This window comes from Ammospiza nelsoni, chromosome 5, assembly GCF_027579445.1.
Source record: "Ammospiza nelsoni isolate bAmmNel1 chromosome 5, bAmmNel1.pri, whole genome shotgun sequence".
NCBI classification, from domain to species: domain Eukaryota; kingdom Metazoa; phylum Chordata; class Aves; order Passeriformes; family Passerellidae; genus Ammospiza; species Ammospiza nelsoni.
This window is the reverse complement of record NC_080637.1, coordinates 14769241-14792117: the sequence shown is the minus strand read 5'-3', so window position 1 is coordinate 14792117 and position 22877 is coordinate 14769241. Positions and strand designations below refer to the sequence as shown.

Sequence of the window (22877 nt, the reverse complement as noted above, 5' to 3'; positions counted from 1 at the left end):
GACAGTGTGTATGATGAAATCTGGAAACATGAGAAAAAACAAGAGAAAACCAAGATAATAAGAAAGTGAGAGCAAACTGTGACATGTTCTTGTGTGCATTTCAGCTGAGGCTTTTGTACTGCTGTACTTTGCCAAGTATGTCTGTAAGTTCTGGCTAGAAAGACAAAGTAGTATTAAAGGGGAAGGGAGTCAGAAACTGCATTTCTCTCCCTGTAAGAAAGCAAGTAAAGGTTAAATGAGAGTCTTGTTTGCCAGCAACCCATTCCTTGCCTGTTTGCTCAGGGCTGACTGTGCTGGGAGCACAAATAAATCTACGTGCAGCTGTTGGTTTTGTTTCCTGTGGGCTCGGGTCCTCCCCAGAGTGCTGCAGCTGAGCACCAAGATCTTCAAATGGCTTCCAAGAGAGCTGTGCCAGCAGGGCCTATACATCTGCTGGGCCTCTCCTGAGAGGGAAGTTTCACCTTGGGAAGTAACTTTAACACCTTGATTTTCCATACATCTGGGGGAGGAAATTTTCTCATTATTTTCCTTCTTAAGGAAACAGCTGAACAGAATTTGAGTGCTGAGATGTGACAGAGAGAAGCTTTTACTCACATCTCTGTCATTTGTGTCCATCTGCTAGAAGACAGTGCTGACCTGGATAGCATTGAGGCAGTGGCTAATGAAGTGCTGAACATGGAGATGCCAAGCACTCCCCAGCAGCTGCAGGCCCTGACAGAAGATATTCGTGAGCGTGTAGAAAGCCTTTCTGATGTTGAGGTCATTCTGCAGCAGAGTGCTGGAGACATTGCCAGAGCAGAAATGCTACTGGAGGAAGCTAAAAGAGCAAGGTATGCAGCCCTGTTTCATCTCATTGCATCAGAAAATGCAGATTAACTTTCCCTGATGTAAATTCTCATTCCTTCAGTAAGGGGCAAAACCAGCCCGTTGCAGCGTATGTTCTTTTTCCAGTTCCAAAGTAAGAGCATTTTTAGCATTAACAATCTTGCTCCACAGCAAAGGGGCAACAGATGTTAAAGTCACTGCAGACATGGTGAAAGCAGCACTGGAAGAAGCTGAAAAAGCTCAAAATGCAGCTGAAAAAGCCATCAAACAAGCTGATGAAGATATTAAAGGAACTCAAGACTTGCTGACTTCGGTGAGTTCTTTCGAGTATTTCTTAACATAATAGAACAGCACCAAGTCTGATGCTCAGAAACTGATGTAGCCTGTCTAGAGAAAGCTCTTGGGTACTGCAAAGCAAAGGCTGCAGTTAAAATCCATCTAAACCATTCCTGCCTTCACATCAACTTTTAAGTGGGGACTTTTTGCTCATAAACAAACCAAACCAGAGAACAACAACAACAAACACCATAAGGCTTTTCTCACCCCGTATCCTGCACCAGCCAAGTTAAATGAGCAGGATTGTAGCCCTCTAAACCAGCAGGTCTGACAAGACCCCTGGCAAGCCACACCTGTCAGCAACACTGGTTGTGCATTGGTGTGCTCAGTGTCATCCACGCTGCAGCACCAAACTAAAATAAAGAAAGGCTGGATTGAAGTGCCAAGTGCTACAATCTTGTCAGATAAAGTATTTGCAGACTTCATCTCAAAGGCCTCATGAGACCACAGTGCTATCTATACTTATGAAGCTTGGCCAGTTTAGAAGCTTCACAAGTCCATTATCACATGATGGAGTCAAATGTCTGAAGTTTTGTCAGTGGATTAGTCAACTCTTGCGTGTATAATGCAATCAAATACTTTTTGACCATGTTCCTTAATGGTTGTGCAGCCCCATATGTACCATTCTCAAGCACTGAGCTTTTTCACCCTGGCTGCAATGGGCCATTTTTAGCAAAACTAAAACACTGCTTTTAACTCAGATATATGGACACAAACTAGTTAGTTGAGCAGGGTTTATGGAGAAAGTTTAGTATTATATCCATTGTCCTTTGAAAGTCTAACTCTCATTCTTCTTTCTCTTAGATTGAATCTGAAAATGCAGCATCTGCAGAAACCCTGAACAATGCTACCTTACGTCTGTTTGATCTAGAGAAGAGTGTTGAAGACCTTAGACAAAAGGCTGCTACAAATTCAGGGACTGTGGGAAATATAGAAGACAAAATTATTAGTGCAAAACAAAATGCTGAAGAAGTTCAAAAGGTGAGAAGCTCAAGAACAATCCTAAAGGGAAGCCAGCAAAACTCCCCATGTTTGGCTAAAGGGAGATCAATGAATCCATGTGATCCATCACATTTATTGTTCATATTCTGAGGGTAGAAAATACTCCAACATTTATGCTCTAACCAAAGATAGCTACTTTTTACTTTGGTATCAGATCCTGAGAGAGATTTATTGGGAAGTTTTCAGGTTCTGAAATAGCTGCAGGGAACCTGTCAGCCTTTCACAGATAGGTTTCTGTTCCTCAGCTTTACTATATATCATAGGAGAACTGGAAATTTTTTTTTCCACTTGTATAGAGTATTTATGGTTCTATGACAATGATAGGTTCAGGACAAACAAACCAGAATTTGGCATATACAGAATCAAGCAACAGGAAAAATAATTATCCTAACAAAAAACTGAAGTAATTGCTAAATATCGGAGATGCAAGATTTTTCTCTGTGAACATATGGCATTACTCCCAATGTTTGCTACACACTTTTGTAATAGCAAAAGAATGTTCATTAACAAAACAATTGACCAATCTGCCAAAGGAAGTTTCATTGCTCCCATCTCTTGTCTGTAGTTAGCCTACCAATCTCCAGAGAGCCATTTTCTGACAGGAGAGCTGCATTATCCATCAACTCAACAATATCCAAACATTAAGTAGAATTTCAGGTGCTGTCAAGTAAACACAAGAGAATTCCCGTGCTGCTCTGGTTTGTTATCTTGCTCAATGGTTGAATTTAGTTGGGCCATAGGATTTCTTAATCTTAACCCCGCAACAAAAGCACAGCTGAGAAACCAACCTCATGACTTTGCCAGCACCTTCACTAACACCAGCTGGGCAGCTAGTTCAGTTCCTGTTGCTGAAAGGGTAGCAGGGGTATTTATTCCTCCCCAGATGCAGCCACTCAGCCAGGAGCAGTGCCAGGTGTAGCTTTCCAGCAGTTCTAGGGGCCATGGTTTCCATTAGTTACAGAACCCTGGAACTGAATCCCATAAATCTCTGCCAAGTGCCAGTATTGAAGCTGTAAAACAGCCACAGATGTGCAGAAGAGCAACTGATGAGACTTCACCACAGCTCCTAGTCTTGGACAGAAAGTAGGAAATACCCTGACACCGTTTCTGCCCTTGTTAAGTGAGCTGCCAGCGTAGCCTCTCCTGGCAGCTGGACTAGTAAAGGACAGAGGGAGGAAATGCCGACTCCCGCTGTATTGGCTTTGTGTGAGCTCCACCTTGTGCTTGCATTGGGAACAGGTGCTCAGCGGCGAGCTCAGCGGCAAGTACAGAACCGTGGAGGAGCTCATTGCCAGGAAGACACAGGAGTCGGCCGAGGCCAGGAGGAAAGCAGGCGTGCTGCAAGATGAAGCTAAAGCCTTGTTGGCTCAAGCAAACAGCAAACTCCAGCTGCTCAAAGGTAAGGCTCTTCTGAGGAGGTCATTTGGCACCTTAGAATATGAAGCAGTTTCATGCTGCTAGACCAGCTATTCATTAGCAGAAGGGGAAAAAAAAGGTACTTTTTTGTTACTGAGACTTGATCTGCTTTCCTTATTCTTCTGGACATAATACAGTCTTTTGAAGCAAAGATTTCTATAGAATAAGCTGAAACTTACAGGTAAGACACAAACTTCTGGTGAGGCATCTCTCACTGTCCCCAGAACCACCACAGGGAAGGAGCAAAACTACTCTGCTCAGGCCAAGGACTCATCTCTACCAGCAAGACCCCCATCTTCAAACAGTACTCCCCTCACCCCCCCGGAAAGCTCTTAAAACAAAAGCTAATCAGGACACAGGAGTTCCAGTTCACAGTTTAATTTAACATTTACTGTTGACAAAGTTGATTGAACCAGAACAAGGCAATCTGCCCCTGGCTAGCAGAGACAGAATTAAATTTTCCTTCTGGTTTTGCCAGGCCAGGAATTCATTCTTCCCCTCTTTGCTTCTGCTGCACAGTTACTGTGACTTGCTGAGTAGTCTTAATCATCACAAACCAAAACATTTCACTGTTCTGTAAAAGCCACCATAGAGCAAAGAAGTAAAATTATTTTAACCCTCAAAATATACTTTCAGATTTTCACCTTTGGAAAATAACTTCTTTGTTCCTTTTCATCCCTATGTTAAGGAAACAAAAGGTGTCATTCCAGCCTTTGTTGATTTTGGGGGATTGTGTTTGTTTTTTGGTTTTTTTTCCCCAATCAGAATATCTTCCACACTAGAAATAAATTTTAATAGTAGTTTATCTATAATGATTTACATGCATCAAAACACCACCAATTAAGCTGTTTTGTTCACCTTCCTTTGCCTACAGATTTGGAAAATACATATGAAAACAATCAGAAAGTTCTGGAAGACAAAGCCAAGCAGTTGGTGGAGCTGGAGGAGACAGTTCGCTCCCTCTTACAGACAATCAGCCAGAAGGTTGCTGTTTACAGCACTTGCTTGTAAACAGGAGTGGGAAGTGCTTGTGGTCAGGATGGGTTTTACAAGTATTATACTAGTTCTTTTTGACATTACATTAAGACCTGAAAAGGTGAACAGGTTTTATATTGACTTTAAAACCACAGAACCAAAGAAAAGTAACTTTTTGATGTTGAAAATAAACAGTACTTTTGTATCACTGTATGTACCTAGTATGACTCATTAAGTTCCTGCCTATTTTCAGTAGCTGCAATGGTACACCAATTAATCCTTTAGCAAGTCTTGTTCTTACATTGGTTAGAGATCTAATAAAAACTTGGCTTGAGCTGTGTAATTCTAAAGAAGGGTTACTATTACTATAAAACATAATATGGTGACTCAGACCAAATTACCAGTGAGTGAAGAAATACCATCCATGTGTAGTTTGTTATGCCACAGCACTCAAAAAGGATTGTGTAGCCCCTGCATGATACCCAGTTAGGCCTAAGACTACTTTCATGTTATTGATTATGAAATTATATGTATCCTTGATATGTAGAGTGAAAACAGAGGTCAGCACTGAAAGTATGAATGTACCAAGTTTATATGGTAATTCAAGCTTGGACTGACAAAATAAACAGAGTTGGAAGGGCCCCACAAAGGCCATCAAGTCTAACTCCTGGCCCTGCACAGGACACCCCAAGAGTCACACCACGTTCCTGAGAGCACTGTCCAAAGACTCCCTGGACTCTGTTGGGTTTGGTGCTGTGACCACTGCCCTGGGGAGCCTGTTCCAGTGCCCAGCCACCCCCTGAGTGAAAAACCTTTTTCTGATATCCAACATCAACCTCCCCTGACACAACTTCAGGCCATTCCCTCAGCACTGGTCACCAGAGATCAGGGTCTGCCCCTCCTCTTCTCCTCATGAGGGAGTTGTAAGTGCAGTGAGGTCTCCCCTCAGTCTCCTCCAGGCTGAACAGAGCCAGTGACCTCAGCCACTCCTCACGTGGCTTCTCCTCAAGGTCCTTCACCATCTTTGTTGCCCTCCTTTGGATGCTCTCTAACAGTTTAATGTCTTTTCTGTATTGTAGTGCCCAAAACTGCCCCTGGCACTCAAGGCTGCCCCAGTGCAGACAACAGGACAATCTCCTCCCTTGCCCAGCTGGTGATGCTGTCCCCAGCAGATGTGGCCCTCCTGGCTGCCAGGGCACTGTTGACTCATAATTCAACTTTCCACACTGTTTCCAGCCTCTCATTCCCCAGTCTGTCCATACATCCAGGTGCAGAATCTGGCACTTTCCCCTTGCTGAACTTTCAGTGGTTGGTGACTGCCCAGTTCTGTAATTTGTCAAGGTCTCAGTGCAGGGCCTCTCTGCCTTAGAGGAACTCAACAGCTCCTCCCCGTTTTGTGTCACCTGCAAACTTGCTTAGTAGCCCTTCCTGTCCTGCCTCCAAGCCATTAATGAAGATGAAGAGCACAAGACTGAAGATGGAACCCTGTGGATCCCCACTAGTGACAGGTCCCCACTGATGCCACCCATTCACTGTAACCCTTTGTGCCCAACCTGTGAGTCAATGATCCAGCCGTGTGCTGGACATTCTGTGCAGAAGGATCCTATGAGAGACAGTATCAAAAGCTTTGCTGAAATCCAAAAAGGGTACATCAGGTGGCTTCACTGACCAGCTATGTGGGTTATCTTGTGATAAAAGGAAATCCGGTTTGATAAGCAGGTGGAATCATCAAAATCAGGACAGCAGGATATGGCACCACCTGAGCAAACTGAAGGGCATTCTGGTTAAATAAATAATTACCCCTAAGCTCCAGAGATTACAAACAGCACAACAAAAAAAAAAAAAAATTCTGAAGGAACTGATCATGACAGCAGTATCATGCACTGTTCACTGCCAGTACACTCAGCAGCTGCTACAAAGTGCCAATTTGGGACCACTCAGGCCTAACTGCCATGAGATTATTGACAGGTGGCTCAGGAGCTCATTTTACTTTTATGCTTTTTTGTATACTTAACTAGAATGGGAACGACAGCTAGAGCAGTAACAAAAATAATTTTAAGGCCTTGACTTTTATTTTTAAGTGTCTGGAAAACTCAGTCTCCAGTACAAACTTAGAAGTATTATTGGTTATAAGTTTCCCTGGCTTTTTAAGCTTCATTTAACATAAAATGAGATACAAACTTTTCTAACTTATGAACTTCAAGAATGAATTGCAGTAAGACTGCTACAAGTATTCAGGGGTGGAGGGAGTAGACACCAAACTGTTTCTGAAAGAGAAGGCTTCTGGGAAGAACTTGCAAATCACATGATTAACACTTAACATTCACCTTTGTTAAGTTAGAAGTGATTCTGAAATGCCAAGATCTATTGGAAGAATCAAGCTTTTCTGCTCTGTTGTCTCACCTTCACTTTCCATTCAGCAGCTTCCTACTAACACCTGAAAGCAGATCCACATTAATTCACTACCTCTGATGTTGATAAGCTTAATGAGGTGCTATGGTTTAACTCCATCTACATTTAAAGTAGAAGCTAAGAAAATAAATCACAATGAAGAAGACTGGCTTCTGCTGATTAGCACCACCAAAAAAAAAGCACCACCTTCTGAATGTGCACTTCTCAGTCCAGTGGCATAATGAAAAAGGACATGCACAACACCAGCAGGTATTAAGGTTTTCTTCAAGGCAGAAGGGCCTGGCAAAAGAGAAGAAATGGCACCTTGGAAAAGAAGTTAATTTTAACTACTGGATTTGGGCATGCTCCATACACAGGTTACAGATCTTCCAACAGTGCCATCTGTTTGTGAGTTTGCCCACATAATCAACAACCTAGACACTACAAGGATCCAATCAACAAACAAAATCCAAGAAGACCCTCCAGCCGTGTCAAGTATTTATTATGCTCTCTTGCTACAGAAGAGACAGAAAGAGAGAACAAAATAGAAAACAGAAGAGAAGAAAGTATGTCTTAATTGTGTGGAGAGCTGACACTGCAGCCCTTACATGTGGAAGGTGCAGAATAACCCTCATGCCATAGCATTTAACAGCAAACACTGCTTCACTACCCAAGTTTTAGCATTTCAAGTTTAAGAGAGCTGGACAATGGAAGCTTTAAAACCAAAAAGGATTATGTAGCAGTACAATGAATTTGTCTTCAATTTTTCATTTCTCAATCAGCACTCAGTTTTTCCCCTTAAGAGTTTTCAATATGAAAACCTGATGTGGAGAATCACACAGACAGTAATTTTCTCTTTAAAAAGTGAGTATAATTTTAATTGATCTACACGAGCCCCTCTTCTCCCAACATCCCAATACTACTAGGTGAAAACAAGTTTTGGTACTCATATGTAAGAAGTAGGTTAAATACCAAAGTTAATCCCTTCAGAAGAAACACATTTTTGTGCGGAAGTGACAGTGGCATTTTAAGTGCCAGTGGCATTTTTAGTGCCAGTATTCAACTGGTTTATTGTAACACTACTTCAAATAAGAAAATACAAGGTATGCTGGACAATCATCCAGAGTTCTGACCAGCAAACCTGATAATCCCATGCAGCAGCAAAATGTTTGGTTTCCAAAAAGAAAAGAGTTCTGTCAGGCTGCTTTTCTGCAACATTCATTGTGTAAATAAACATGTAATTTTATGTTTTAATTTACAGAGACGGGATAGTTCCACTTGTTCCAAACTCTACTTGTTTAAATATCTGATGTTTAAAATTAAGATATTCACTTAAGTCAGTCCTAAAATCCTCAGATTCCGCCTTCCATAAGGGCCCACAGTCCATTTTCAGAGATGTACCATGTATGTACAAAGACTTGCTCTTTCATTTTAGAAGTTGATAGCTTTGCCAAAGGATGCTGCTAGGTTTGCTTCCCTGAAGGCTTCTGACACCGTCTGTAGGGAGCAAGCACAAAAAGTTGGAAGTCATAAATAGCTACATGGAATAACAGCCTGTCTGTGTAATGGTGTTTAACAGCCCCTTTAGTTTAACTTACTGGATGGGCATGGCAAACTCTGGCTACATCTTCACATGATGCTCCATATTCCATTGCAAGGGCAGCTTCATTCACCATTTCACCAGCACCCTGTAATTTAATGGTACTTCCAATTAGCACAAATTCTTAAGCAGTTGTCCACATTCTGCTGCATTAGTAGCAGCTTATAAATAAGCATTTTCTGCTAAAAAAGAGAAATTATGGTTTAACCAGCACTTCATCTGTGCTATAATGTAAGTAATGTACTCTATTTAGTGATTGTGATCAAACCTAGCATAAATCCAAACATTGAGAGTTGTGCAAAAGCTAGGCATTTTTCCATGAAAGGAAACCTACCCAAAACTTCAATGCTTCCCTGAAAAGTTAAAAGAGGTAACTAGATAAAAAAAAAGGCATGTTACTACACCTACACCTTCATTTTTATTTGCTGTATTTATGCATATTTACTAAGAGAATATATATTTGAGGAGTCAAAAATAGTTAAATCTCCTCTTAGATTTTTAGCAATCAGATCCACAACCATAAGATTTTCCCCCAGTCCTTTCCCAATGAAGAAAATTAAAAATTAGATCTGCTGGTATGAGACAAAGTTGTGCTTCCTTTAAGGCATGCTGGTTTCTAAATTACTACAACTGCAAGAGAAATTAAGTTGAATAGAATCTTATTGAGAACAATTTGGTTAACTTGGCTTAACTTTTGTGTACAGAAAGCTGTACACAAAAATGTAAGGAAGCGTTTCTGCAAACATATTTAAAAAAAAAATACAGCTAAGAAACAAAACAGAGAAAGATTAGGGTCTAACTTTAGTTTAAAAAAAAACAAAAAACAAAAACCCCCTAGACAGGGAAAATCCCGAAGGTTTTTTACTCTAAATTCCATAAATTACTGATCCCAGATTTGGTGACTGCAGCATAAGATTACCACCCTTGCTGAGGTCTTTAGTTGGAGAGAAGGGAAAAAAGAAGACACCAATGAAAAAGACAAAGTCTTTTCAGCTCCTCCAACTTCCAAAAGATCAATCAACAATTTCTGCTGTTCTCTCAAGTATTTGGCAGTATTCATAAAAACAAAATGAAAAAAAAAAAAACACAACAAACACCATCACCAAAAACCTCACCACACAAAACTTGCCAAAGAAACCAAATAAATAACCACAGCAATTCAAGAAAATAAAAAGAAAAAAAAAAAAAAGCTGGGCTTTTTTTTTTTTTTTAGTTATACCTAAGGAACTAAAAAGTAGGAAGGAGGTTAGGGTGTGGAACAGAACTGTAAAAAAATATAAGTATGGCGAACTCAAACCTTCCTGTTTACAAACACCACTTCTAACTCAACAACTATGCAACACTAAATAAAAAGAACATTACAAGGCTAAGAAAGCACAATTGATGATACTTACTGAGCCTAAAATGTGAGCACCCAACATCCTGTCTGTTGACTTATGACTAAGTATCTTCACCATGCCATCTGTGTCAGCATTTGTCTTTGCTCTACTGTTCGCAGCAAATGGAAATTTCCCAACTTTGTATTCTACACCCTGCAAAAGAGATGTGTCACTGACTTAATGACCAACAAGAACAATGTAACCAAATGTTACACACATGAGGAGAAGCAAGGCACAGCTAAAACAGGAGACACAGGAATATACACAAACTATCACTGTAAATGGTGTAAGAATGTACAAAACATATTAATTTGCAAACAATATTCATGTCACAGAATGCATTAATGAGAACTGTGGTTCTTGGGAGAGTGGCATGCACAAGAGCATCATTCACTCACACACCCTAACCCATAAATTCAAATGCAGAAATTTAGATAAAGTAGCTAGGTAAACAACTAGGGAATGAAACCAAGCTCAAAGGAGAAAAACAATTTTTGCTGGAAAAGAAAACAAACAGTACCTCTTCTTTCAGCTGTTCTTCTGACTTGCCCACCCAGGCCACTTCAGGGTGAGTGTAGATCACAGAGGGAACGCAGTTATAGTCAATGTGAACTGCTCCCCCAGCCATGCCTTCTACACAAAGAATGCCTTCATCCTCAGCCTTGTGGGCCAGCATAGGTCCAGCAACTACATCACCAATAGCATAGATGCTATCAGACCAATGAAACAGAATAAGACACTGTTTAAAAACATCCTAGCACACCTTACATAACAGTCTGTTTGAAACATATTACTGAAAACTCTAATCAAAACAGATTAAAATACTTCATTTTAGCAGTTTCCACAGAATGGCCACACTTCAAGAAGTACTTAGTGACATGAAATTCACAGTGACTTTTAAATTACAAAACTGCAAAGTTTTGGAGTTTTGTGACTAAATTTTTTTAGCTACTGAAATGATAGGATATATTGAGTTTTCTTTTCAGAAAAGGAAAATATGTTCTGTTGTTAAAAACCAGAAGTGCTTCAGTAAGTTAAACGTATTTTTAAAGTTTTCTGCATTAAAAAAAAAACAGGAAAAAAATTAGTCTTACTTACTTTGGAATCTTGGTTTGGAATCTGTTGTTGACTGGAATTCTTCCCTTCTTATCAAGTTCTATTCCCATTTCCTCAAGACCTAGATCTTTTGTAAAAGGGCGCCTACCGATGCACACTAGGAGCACATCACAAGTTAATACTTCTGCCTTGCCACCAGCAGCAGCTTCAACACTACAGCAAAACAAGAAGCAAAAATGCTAAGCTGTAAACTTGTAGCCTTATCTCTCCCTGGCTAGTAACTAGTAAGACCGAAGATGGTGAAATCCTGGCTGGGTCCAAAGCATTTCACTCAGCCTGCCCCAGGCTTCTTCCTTGCAAGAGTTCAGCAGTGGAAGAGGGAGGAAGGGGCAACACCTCTTACTACATTTCCCAACAACTGTCAGGGAGAAAATCAGGGTGTATTTTCAACAGCAAGTAGCATGATCTGATGGGATCAAATCTGTACAGCAAAGTCATCACTGCTGAGCACTTGCCACCCAAAGTATATATATTTTGTATATGGTATATATACTTGGGGTGGGGTAGGGCCATGTATTCTGAGTGAGCTTTCTCCTGGCCCAGGAACCAAACACCTGTTAGCAGCTGCCATGAATCCCAGGCATCCCTCAAGTGCATCTGGTCATTACTTGTGCCCAGAGCAAGTTCAGTTCATGTACTCTGAGAGCACAAGAACCAAAGCATGGGAAGTGAGGATAATTGGAAGTGTGGTTCAAAAGCACACTCTGAACCAAAATGATACCCTAAAAGCAGAAACAGACTACATGAGAGATTCAGCCAGCATGAGTATGGCATGCAAAGAAGCCCAAACCCTGGACCTTTAGAGTGATGGATGACAGACTGTCCCAAGCTACAGTGATCCAGCAAGTAAAAGTCTCCATAGTTAGTCTCCAGTGAAAAAACATTTAAGCTTTTTTTTGTGACGTAACATCAAGCAATTTTTTAAAATACAGTTTCTGCACAGAGAATCCATAAACACAAACAGAACTAGTGTATACTTATGAACTTGTAATAAAGCAAATTTGCTTTATGTGTTTCTATATTAACTGTTCATGTATAAAACTTCAAAGGTCTTGAGTAAGACCACTAAAATAAACTCTTTGTATAGCTTCATTTATTTCTGTTCAAGAACAATAATATCTCTGCCAGGCTTACCCTAAGACAAGATGACCTTACAGCACATAGTCAAGAATTAATGGCTTGGAAATAACTGTATGAACAATCATGGTATTTATGCTAGTTATACTAGAAGCAAATATCTTCCATGAAAATAACAAATTAGAGTTCTGTTTTTATTACTGATCTCATTATAACAGTGGTTTTATGCCAGAATGCCCTCAACTCAAGTCAATGGAACCTCTCCCGTATAAGCAACTCAGGACTTAATAAACCCAAAATTATGAGCTCTGTAAGTTGTTAAAGGAGGATAAACATTTAATTGCACTAGAGAATTAATTTTCATTCCTGTTTAAAAAATAATATCAGATTGTATTTTTAAATAGGTTTGATGAATTGGGAGGAAGAATAAATTTTGCATTCCTTTAGCTTTATGTTTAACACTTACGCTACATCTATTTTTCCATCTGGTCTCTTGGTAGCACCAGTGACTTTGGTGTTCAGTTTAAACTTGAATCCCTGCTTCTGAAGAATGCGTTGGAAGTTCTTAGAGATCTCCATGTCAATTCCCATTCCCCCAACATGGCCCATGAACTCAACAGCTGTCACATCTGCACCGAGGCGCTGCCAAACTGAACCCTGCAGGTCAACAATGCAAGTAAAAAGAGATTTTGAAAAGCAGATTTCAGATACTTTTACTCTAGTATTTACAACAGACTGTAAACTCTTCTAAAGCAGGATAACATGTAACAGCAAACTGATCAGTTTCTACAAACATGATGTAAAATAAAACAAGTTCAACTTCCCCCAGCCTTTCCATGAAAAGATTTATCATTGTTTATTTACAGACACAAAACTTCCATGATCGAATTCAGGGAATTAGGCTTTTAATGAAATAGCTAACAAAATCACTAAATATGACTCATGTATGTTTTATTTATACTACAGGTATAGAAGAAATTTAAAATCAAAGAATCTGAAAGGAAAACCCAAAGGGAATTGCTTGTGGTGCCCTAATACCACTACTAATTAATCAAAACAGTATCACATTAAGGAAATTTTACACAACAAAATGGAGCCTCTGCTGGTCCTGTCTGTATTTATAACCTTAACCATGATCATCAGCCTCACCAACAAAACCCATGTACACCCTGGAGGTATCTACCTACAGTTACCCACATCCACCCAGTACAGAATTTCACTTTGCTTACTCTTTCCCAGCTTATTAGTCAGCAGGTTAAGCAACCACCTGGCAGATGGGCACAGATTCAAGCAGCTGCAAGACCAGCAAATATAAATTCTTTTTGAAATGTGTAGGTGTGAGGTAAAAGGACTCAGACCACAATGAACTACAAAGTCTCCACGCTTCTGGTTGATAGAATATGTACTACCAGATCACATTAATCATCTCTTGAGATTAACTACTAAACACAAGAATTCATCCTGATTACCCTGGCATTCCCTCACATCCCTACCCCTCCACAAGAGAAAAATAATTATGCAAGACCCTGGATGTTCCTCTCTAATTTCTTTGCTTATCTAACCAGTTGCAGAAGTACTGACCCAACAGACACTTATCCCAGCTTTTCTGGTAAAAAATGGAGCTAGCAGGCTATGAAGTTTGAACAGACTGACTACAACTCGCTGAACTGTTAAAGCACAGCAAAACCATCAAATACAGCCACAAAAAATACACCTTTTTCCTTTACAAATTAAAAGTTGAGTGGTTTAAACATCCTCTCACCAGTTCCACACCGATGACTCCTGCACCAATGACAACCATCTTTTCTGGAACTTGTTTCAGCGACAGCGCACCAGTGGATGACACAATGGTATCTTCATCAATCTAATGACAAAGAAATGCACAAAGGGAGGTCTGCAATCTCTGTTACATATTCTATACCAAACACCTTTTACATACTATATACAAAACACACACAACATGAAGTGCAGTCAGGTGCAAACCATTATTACACATTAAACTGTGTGGCTATGAGACACTGAAAAGGAAGTACAATTAAGTTCAAATACGTACAGTAATTCCAGGGAAGGGAGCCACTTCTGAGCCTGTGGCTATGAGTATGTTCTTTGTGTTGATAACTTGTGTGCTGCCATCCTCTTTAGTTGCAGTGACTTGGTTTTTGCCAGTTATTTTTCCAAACCCAGATACATGTACAACCTTTAGTAATCAGAAAACAGTGAAGTCAGGTTCAAGTAAGTTAGGCTGCATTTCATCTGAATCTCACTAATGCTTAGAGATGCTGCTAAAACATCTCTCTGCATCTCTATCTGGTACAAATCACAAAGTAACTGCATACTAGTAGGAATAGTAATGGTATACTATTCCTTTAAGCAGATTAAGAATGAAGGCACCAGGCATTTAAAAGTTTTCTGGAAGAGAAGCATCCAAATTCTGCCCTTGTCATATCAGTCACTCTAATTTATGTGGCAATGAGAAAATGTAAAAAGTAAGAAATTCAGATTTAAAAAATGGATATATCTCAGTATATAATCCAAACTAACCTTGTTTTGTTTAAATAAATGAGCAATTCCACCTGTTAAGGCCTTCACTGCACTACTCTTCTGTTCCATCATCTTCTCTAGATTCAAACGGAGTCCTGTAACTAAAGTTAAAGCAAAACAACTTACATCAAGCATTAAAACAACTTACATCAAGCATGTAATGTTAAAAGAGCTAACCTCAACACAGTTAACAGCTGGCACAGAAAGATGTGTTGAATGGCCCCACTACATGCTAAAGGTTACCTTCAACAACTGCTATGCTGAAAATCAATATTGCATTTTCAGCTATAACTTATCTATCCAATATTCAGAGTGCAAAGAGCAGACACGTTCCTAAGCCTCCAAATGACAGATAAAGGATATTATTTATAACTCTAAAAATGTTCTGACCAGAAAACCATACTAATCAGATTTGAAAGACTAAATTTACTTCTTGGTGGAAACCACTTATGCAACAGTTAGTGAGAGCTCTTTACTCACTTTCAATTCCTCTATTAGCGAAATCTTTTCCATGGGCCAAATGATACAGATGTGAGTTGTTCAGCAAGGCCTAAAACAGACACACAAAAATGTGGATTTGGACATACATTCCATATATAATATAAAAGAGTATTTACTATAAGGAAAAATAATTATGCTATTTGCAAAATGTTCTCACTATTGCTCGATATTTACATATTTGAAAAGGTGTATTTCAATCACAGAACTTGTACACAGTAGCTCCTACAGAAACATTCAATGAAATTACATACTTTACCTAGAAATAGAAAACAGTTAAATCAACACCTATCCTTTTTGCTCACTTCACCATAGAAACTGATAATTACTCCACAGAGATTAAAAAAAAAAAAAAGGACAGACCAAATAGAGGAAGAGAAAAATCACTGTGACTGATGGCCAAAGAGAAGATACAGAATAACTAGATGAGGAAAATCTATACTTCAACACAATGCTGAAGTAAAATGCCTGTTAAGATTTTAACCTGTGTAGACATATATGAGTTAAATTCTGAGGTTTTGTGCTGAAGTTTCTGTAACTGCATAGCCAGCCAAGCTGAAGCTGGATGGCTTGGAGCTAGCTCCGGTACACGGATCTTCCAAATTCTTAGATAAAATTAGAATGGTTTTTATATGGATGGCTAGAAATTAGTAGCTTCAAATTCAGAAGCTTGATAATTGTATTTTGATTAGAAATAACAATATAGTTAAGGTAGGATCTTACTAAGAAAATTGATTTGTTATAGCCACCCCAAATATGAAATTATCTATATCTTTGCAAGGACAGCAGTGTGAGTTTGCACTGACTTAAATCTAAAGTAAGCACAGTAAAAGATTCAAAGGGCATTTTGAAATACTTGCCTTATCTACATATGTTTGTGTAAAACTAATACTATCAAAATAAGATAATTCTATTTTTATAATTTTTATCAACTGTCTTTAAAGTAATTTCTCTACTTTACATAACTGTCCCAGTCCCAAAACTGTAACATTCACATTACTTAAAAGATGCAGCCACTGCTTAAGACTTTAGCAACTAGAAAGGAAAAAAAAAAATCCATGCCCAAGGTATTATTTTGGGTGGTTTTCTGGAGAAGAATATTTGAATCATTTGTTACTGCCTTGGTGTACACAGCCTACGTATCCTCTTTTTAAGTTTACTGCAATTCAAATGAATTCTAGATAGCATTCAAGTTTAGCCATGGGTTCAATAGTATTTTCATAAGAAATCTAAAGGATAAAAAAATAATAGGGTACTTGAGAAGCAGATCCCAGCAGTAGTTTCAAACTTTCAAGGTAGCACTGTGTGGATTAACATGTTTCATTGGTGCTTCAATATATTAAGATACTCAGAACCTCATTAAAATGATTACTAAATGTTTAGAAAAATTAACATAAATTTTAAAAACCCTTTAGTATTTATACTGTATTTTCTCCTCCCATGCTAACAGAACCTCTTGAGCAAAAGGATTAGAAACAGCAACACAGTTAGGAGGGATCTTGCTAAGAATATTATGTCTGTTACTACAGCCATCACAAACATGGCCTTAGCAGAGTCTTCCTCCACCTGCTGGGTGCTATTGAGGCAGCTTCCCCAGCAACAGCACTGTCCTTACAAAGGCCAAGGCCTGAAATTACTTTAAACTAGACTGACAATGTCAAATAGGAAGTTCTTATTGATTTCTTCTTGCTTGTCCTTTCTTTCAGAGTGCATATGTTGGACTCAGCTCTTTCTCTCCACATCTGTATTACTCCACACTCCACAGCCTCACCCTCCAGGCCACTCTTACATGGACATCCATCTTGAGAAACTCCTTCTTATTCTCCTTCCAAGCAAAGCACATCATGTCAGCTGCTTTTAATGAAGCTATGACAAACATGCAACTTACCTTGGATGGAATACATCCAACATTCAAACAGGTTCCCCCTAACGTTGCATTTTTTTCTACACAGACAGTCTGAGGAAAAACAACAGAGGGAAAAAAAAACTTTTTAGTAATACTCTGTCACCATTTCCTTATGGGCTCTCTCACAATGCAGAATTGATGACAAAGACATTTGGCTACTTGTCTAGTAATTCTACCTCTACAAGTATCCCATTAATTTAATTCCTAGATTTATTTTACAGCTCATGTTTCCCTTCTCTCATTTTTTTGTTAACTTAAAACCCCCCAAATAACTCCTTGCAACCAAATTCTCTACCAAACTGCACCAGTTTACTGTCTGCAAACAACAGCCACTGCACAATTCATACAAGTGCTACTTTCATGCACTTCTGCAATCCTACCACAAAAATCTACAAAGTAAATAATAAATACAAGACTCAGTCCAATGAAAGATGTTCCCCTAACAATTACAGAAAAAACTGCTAGAAACAAAACATGTAAGTCATGTGAAGATTCATAAAAACAAGAAAATAACTGGTAAATGAACTGGCATAGATTAAAATCCCATGAAGCTATCTTTTCTTCCAAGAAAACAAAACAGAACAAAACCCCCAAGCCACAAACAACATTTCCTTCTGCTGCTATAAAGCTGTACCACCACCTATAAAGAAAGAAAAAACAAAAATGAAGTACAGCAAAACCAAACAAAAATAAGGTCAATAACAACAGGGATGGAAAATATTTCATCTCCTTCTCATTAAGCTGACAACATCAAAGTGTGCAAAGGACAAAAACAACTGCCAAAACTTCATTTAAAAACAGATCACTGGGAGAAAATGAAGGAGAGCAAAGGAAGGTCTCCTTCAGAGAAGGAATTGTATAAGCAAAGGAATTGTCATCTCCTTCTTTGGAAGGCACACACATTCAAAATAATTGTAACCTTGGTTCACACTCTTGAGAGCTCCAGTCCACTGAGAGGCAACTACCTAGGTGAAAACCTTTCACAATTTCTTTAAATTGTTGTTTTTGTGCTAAGGTAGGTGACGGTAACATGAAGAGCAGAATTCACCAAATCAAATCACAGGAACATTCTGAGACATGCTCATCCCCTACCTCCCCTTCCTCTTGTTTTAAGCACATGAATACATGAAACACAACACAAGGGCTTTAAAAGCTGCATCATGGATCAAACAGCACCAGACTGCACCTATCTTTACCCAACAAGGATGTTCTGCCTCATCCATTTCACATAAACTTCACTGACAAGGCCAAACAAAGCTTTTGGGAAGCCAAAACCCAGAGAACACTACTGGCAACAACATGGGATGCTGTAGTGTGGATACAAGGGCTCAATGCTTGTGCCAATAGAAATAGCACTAAAACTGAAATCTAAGTAATTCAGTAGAGCAGAATTAGGTTCTTCCATGGATGGTGTAACTATACAATCTTTTTGCCAGTCTACTAAAAACATTCTACATGTTTATTCAATGATTATGGTGACATGCACAAGTATGTCCAAGCATTTTCCCCTCTCTAACTAGTAGTGAAACAGTCTAAGAGAATTATTTTTTACTATTATGAAAAAGAGAATCCAGGGCACTTTTTAACCCCCTTGTGCATGGTATCCTACTGTTAATCACAGATATGAAGGACTCAAGGATAGTACTGCTCCAAGAAAAGCTGCTTTATAGCCAGCCACAAAAATAGCTTTGGAATAATCAAACATGAACTCATGTGGCAGAAGGCCACAATCTTTATTAAAACCTGCATCACTGAGCACCTTTTATTCTCAGCTTACTAGCTAAGTAACCACATACCTTCAGAAGCAAGAGTAATTACCATGACAAAATAGTAATTCACAAAGATGTGCAAAGACAATTCAGTTATTTTGCTCTAGGTCACAGGCAGATGTACAACCTAATGGAATCTCAAACACTTATATTTTGATACAGTTACATATTAGAAGGCTAAAAGATGCCCAAAAAGATGTTACTGACACCCATTTTTGGGAATACTGACCAATGAGGGACAACACTCAGAATTACAGGTAAATTCAGTTTGAAGGGACCTCCTTAGGAGGCCATCTACTCAAACCTCCTTGTCCAAACACAGTCAGCATCAAAGACATTGAGGGAGGTGACTCTCCCCCTCTTCTCTGCCCTCATGAGACCCCAGCTGGAGTACTGTGTCCAGCCCTGTGGCCCCCAGCACAACACAGAACTGGACCTGCTGGAGCAAGCCTGGAGGAGGCCACCAAGTTAATCACAGGGCTGGACCACCTCCCCCATTGAAGACAGGCTGAGAAGGCTCTGGGGAGTCCTCACAGCAGCCTTGGAGTATCTAAAGGGGGCTTGCAAGAAGGCTGGAGAGGGACTTTTCACAAGGATATTTAGTGACAGAAACAGCCTTAAGCTGAAGGAAGGAATTCTTTACTGTGGGGCTGGTGAGGCACAGGAATAGGTTGCCCAGAGAAGCTGTGGATGCCCCAGCCCTGAATGTTCAAGGCCAGGCTGGATGGCTCTCTCAGTAACAGGGTCTAGTGGAAGGTGTCCCTGTCCATGGCAGGGGAGTTGGAACAAGGCCAGCTTTAACATCCCTCCAAACCCAAACCATTCTGTGATTCCATGATGTATCACATGGCTCAGGGCCTTGTACAGCCAAGTTCTGAAAATACTGAAAGATGAAAACTACACACTGCATAGGCCCCCCATTCCTGTGCCTCACTGGAACTCATCACCAGGAGTTCATTTTGGTCATGAAGTCTATTTTAGGTAATTCAGAAACATTGTGACATACAAAACAGCAGAAACCTGCTCAAGAATGCTAGCACCACCTTCTCAGAGTTCTTTCCAGATAATTACAAGAACAATAATGCAATACCAAAAGTGTCAGCTGGCCTCATATTAAGAAGTGAAGGCAAAGAAATATCCTGAAGTCACATTTTGTATTTTTATAAGTTTAAGAACACCTGACATATATTATACACATACAACTCTCACAATACTTAATGAAATGACACCACTAATACACATCAGGCATAAATCGCCTCTTCTGAAAAGCATTCAAAGACAACAAGACAGAATGGAGATGAACATAAATAAATGCAACTAAGATAGTACAGTATTTCTTTTGCCTCTAAAATTCTCATACGCCAGTAGAATTCCACTAATCACATTCAAAAAGCATATCAGCTGAATATGGCTTTTTCTCCTTCTGAGCTCCCTCAGTCTGTTCTTCAAAACAGTTTTCCACCAGTCTTTTTGTCAGTCATGATCACTTAATTTTTTCATTTGTTGAGAGAAAAATTCCTTCCTAGCACTGTTTTCCCACCTTCTCTTTCACAGGAGTATAAGCCCACCTTATTTTATTACCAGTTCCAACCAAAAGTAAGCTGTCCTAAGCAGCTCTGTCAGTAGCAGGGCTATAGATAGTAATACAGTCAGATCTCCATTTCAAATTCTGCAGGATGCAGGTAAGAAAGGAAAGGAAAGATTAGCAAAAGATGTCTACAGCATCTGGTGGCCCAAGACGTGCCAGAAGGATTACAGTGTCACACAGATACCTTTGAACTTAACCTGGATGAGTACTGTGCTATGTGAGTGAGGTCTCACCTTAAACCCAAGCTGAGCTGCTTTGATAGCAGCAACATATCCTCCAGGCCCAGAGCCAATGACGGTGACATCGGCATCAACTGAAACAGAGAACAGCTGGGTTACTGCTTTTCAGCAGAATAACTGTGCATTAAGAACTATGCAAGTTAATGAAATAGGATTAGATAAGGAAGCTACACCTCATATGTGAAAGTAACTTTATGGACACAGTGAAAGGTTGTCTAAAGGTACTCATTCCACAAGAAAAATAACCAGACTTAAATTTCACAAGGAAAATAATGTAAAATGACATCAAGAAACTGAATTTCCCATCCTTCTTGCTCTAAAGTCTTTAAGAATTTAACCCAAGATGTCTCAGTAGTTTACTGTAACATTTTTTCCACATAGGTTCTATTGATGTTTAGCACCAATCATAAATGCTTACTGAATGCCACAAATTTATAAAGGGGAAAATATGGCTGCAATAGTTATCTGTGCAAACTCTATTGATTATAAAGCAGTGGAAGCTATGAACTTTGTACCGAGCCCATATCTTGTAACCACAATCTCTTTTAGAATATTAATTAATGTAAGAACAGAGATGGTGAAGTTCAACTTCTATTGACAGCTTTAACTTGTAATCAAATTATGAAAATAAACCACAGTTTTCATCTGGAAGGCTGATTTCTGAGTTTGAAGTATTGTTTTGTTTTTTGTGGAGGTTTGGGTTGGTGGGGGTTTTTTTGTCCAAAACAGGTTTCTCACAAGAAATTACCTTGATCAGCATAGGATCTTTGTGGCACTGCACAAACTCCCTGCAGACCATGATGAATTCGATCAAAATGGCTTCTCTAGAAAGGAAAAAAAATTAATAAAAACCACCCCTTGGTTTTACAAGTTTCTGTCTATCCCTGAGGGAAAATAAGCATTCAGCCACACAGAGATGAATATACAGTTAATGTCACCAGTAACCAAAACAGGAACAGCAGGACTGAAGCACAGCGGGCACTGACCGGAACAAGAGGCAGAAGCTGCTCTGCCACTTACCTGCTCTGTCACCTCAGTCTGTCATCACACCTGTTCTCAGGTCACTCTCACCTCAGGCTCACCTCTATCTACAAAACTCTTTCAACTCTCACACCACATAATGACATAAATTAGATATCCACAAGAATCTTGTTCTGTAACCAACCCCTTCAGCCATTTCCTATGAACAGGCAGCTGGACCTCATAGGAGGTTCGGGAGGGCAAGTTTTTTTAACCTTTACGAAAAAGTAATGGGACAGCACAGAGCAGCTGCTACAAACACATCGAGGGCCGATCACGCTGTAACTGGAGCAGAGGATGTCCCTGGAAGCATTTGCGAAGTCCCCAGCACCGCAGCCCAAAAGCCGGGGCCGGCTGACGGCGGCGCCTTTTGCAGCCACCACGGCCGCGGCCTCCCGCGGGCTGGGACAGCGGGACACCGATAACGCACACGACAGCTGGTCCCCGCCGCTCACGGACCCTGAGGGCCGCCACCGCTGCCACCACTCGCCCGAGCGGCGAGGGACGGGGACAGCGGAGCAGGGAGGGCAGCGCGGCCAAGGCCCGCGCCCGCCTCAAGGCGCCACTCCGGCCCCGCCCGCCCTCACACACGCCCCCGGCGGGCTAAGGGGTCTGAAGAAAGCCCAGGCCCGAGCTGCCCGGCGCGGCTTCCGTCCCTTGTCCCCTCCCTTGCCCTCGCCTCGCCGCCCTGCCGGTGCCGTACCCGAGCGAGCGCGCAGGAGACGCGGCCCCAGCGCTGCATGTCGGCGGTGCCGCCGCGCCCCGGCCGCTCAAGGACTCCGCGGTCGCGCGCAAGCGCAGGCGCAGTGCCGGGCGGGGCGGGGCCAGGCGGGCGCCGGGGCTTCAGGGCCGGGAGGGAGCCCCGAGCTCTGGGCGCGCTGTGGGCCAGCCCCGCTGCCGGGGCACGGTCACTGCCGCCGGTGACACCGGAGCACATCCCGGCGGGTTCGGAATGTCTCCGGAGAGGAAGACGCCGCCACTGCCCCAGGCAGCCTGTTCCAGTGCTCTACCGCCCTCAACGTAAGGAAGTTCTTCCTCATGCTGAGGTGGAACTTCTTGTGTTTCACTTTATGGCCGCTGCTCCTCTTCCTGTCGCCGGCACCACTAAAAAGAATCTAGCACATCCTCTTGGAATCAGTTTTTGAGATGTCTCTAGAACCAGAGACTTATAGAATGTGCTAAGTTGGAAGGGCCCATCA

General features: G+C 40.7%; 2 protein-coding genes across 2 annotated transcripts in view; one reads left to right on the top strand and one right to left on the bottom strand.

Moving 5' to 3' along the window:
• LAMB1 (laminin subunit beta 1) overlaps positions 1-4907 on the top strand; it is a 42475-nt gene extending 37568 nt beyond the window's left edge. The window contains exons 29-33 of the mRNA XM_059473194.1: positions 623-830; positions 997-1138; positions 1966-2142; positions 3403-3562; positions 4454-4907. Of these exons, the coding sequence (XP_059329177.1) occupies positions 623-830; positions 997-1138; positions 1966-2142; positions 3403-3562; positions 4454-4590 (824 nt within the window). The 3' untranslated portion in view covers positions 4591-4907. The remainder of the gene's footprint in view (positions 1-622; positions 831-996; positions 1139-1965; positions 2143-3402; positions 3563-4453) is intronic.
• A 2524-nt stretch (positions 4908-7431) lies between these two features.
• On the bottom strand, positions 7432-22465 carry DLD (dihydrolipoamide dehydrogenase). Its single transcript, XM_059473195.1, has 14 exons — positions 22382-22465; positions 21407-21482; positions 20653-20732; positions 17045-17113; positions 15139-15208; positions 14659-14759; positions 14171-14314; positions 13880-13981; positions 12584-12774; positions 11023-11193; positions 10445-10634; positions 9940-10077; positions 8544-8633; positions 7432-8442 (listed from the first exon to the last, which is right to left on the bottom strand). Exons 1-14 carry the CDS (start codon positions 22418-22420, stop codon positions 8377-8379), a joined length of 1527 nt encoding a protein of 508 aa, XP_059329178.1. The 5' UTR covers positions 22421-22465; the 3' UTR covers positions 7432-8376.
• Between the last annotated feature and the right edge of the window lie 412 nt (positions 22466-22877).

Coding starts and splice junctions, on each gene's coding strand:
- DLD (XM_059473195.1), bottom strand. CDS start 22,420: ATGCAGCGCTGGGGCCGCGTCTCCTGCGCGCTCGCTCGG. Junction 15,209..17,044: donor TTGGATGTATTCCATCCAAG/GTAAGTTGCATG, acceptor TGTCTGTTTTAG/GCCTTGCTGAACAACTCACA. Junction 10,635..11,022: donor TTCCAAACCAAGATTCCAAA/GTAAGTAAGACT, acceptor TTGGTCTGATAG/CATCTATGCTATTGGTGATG.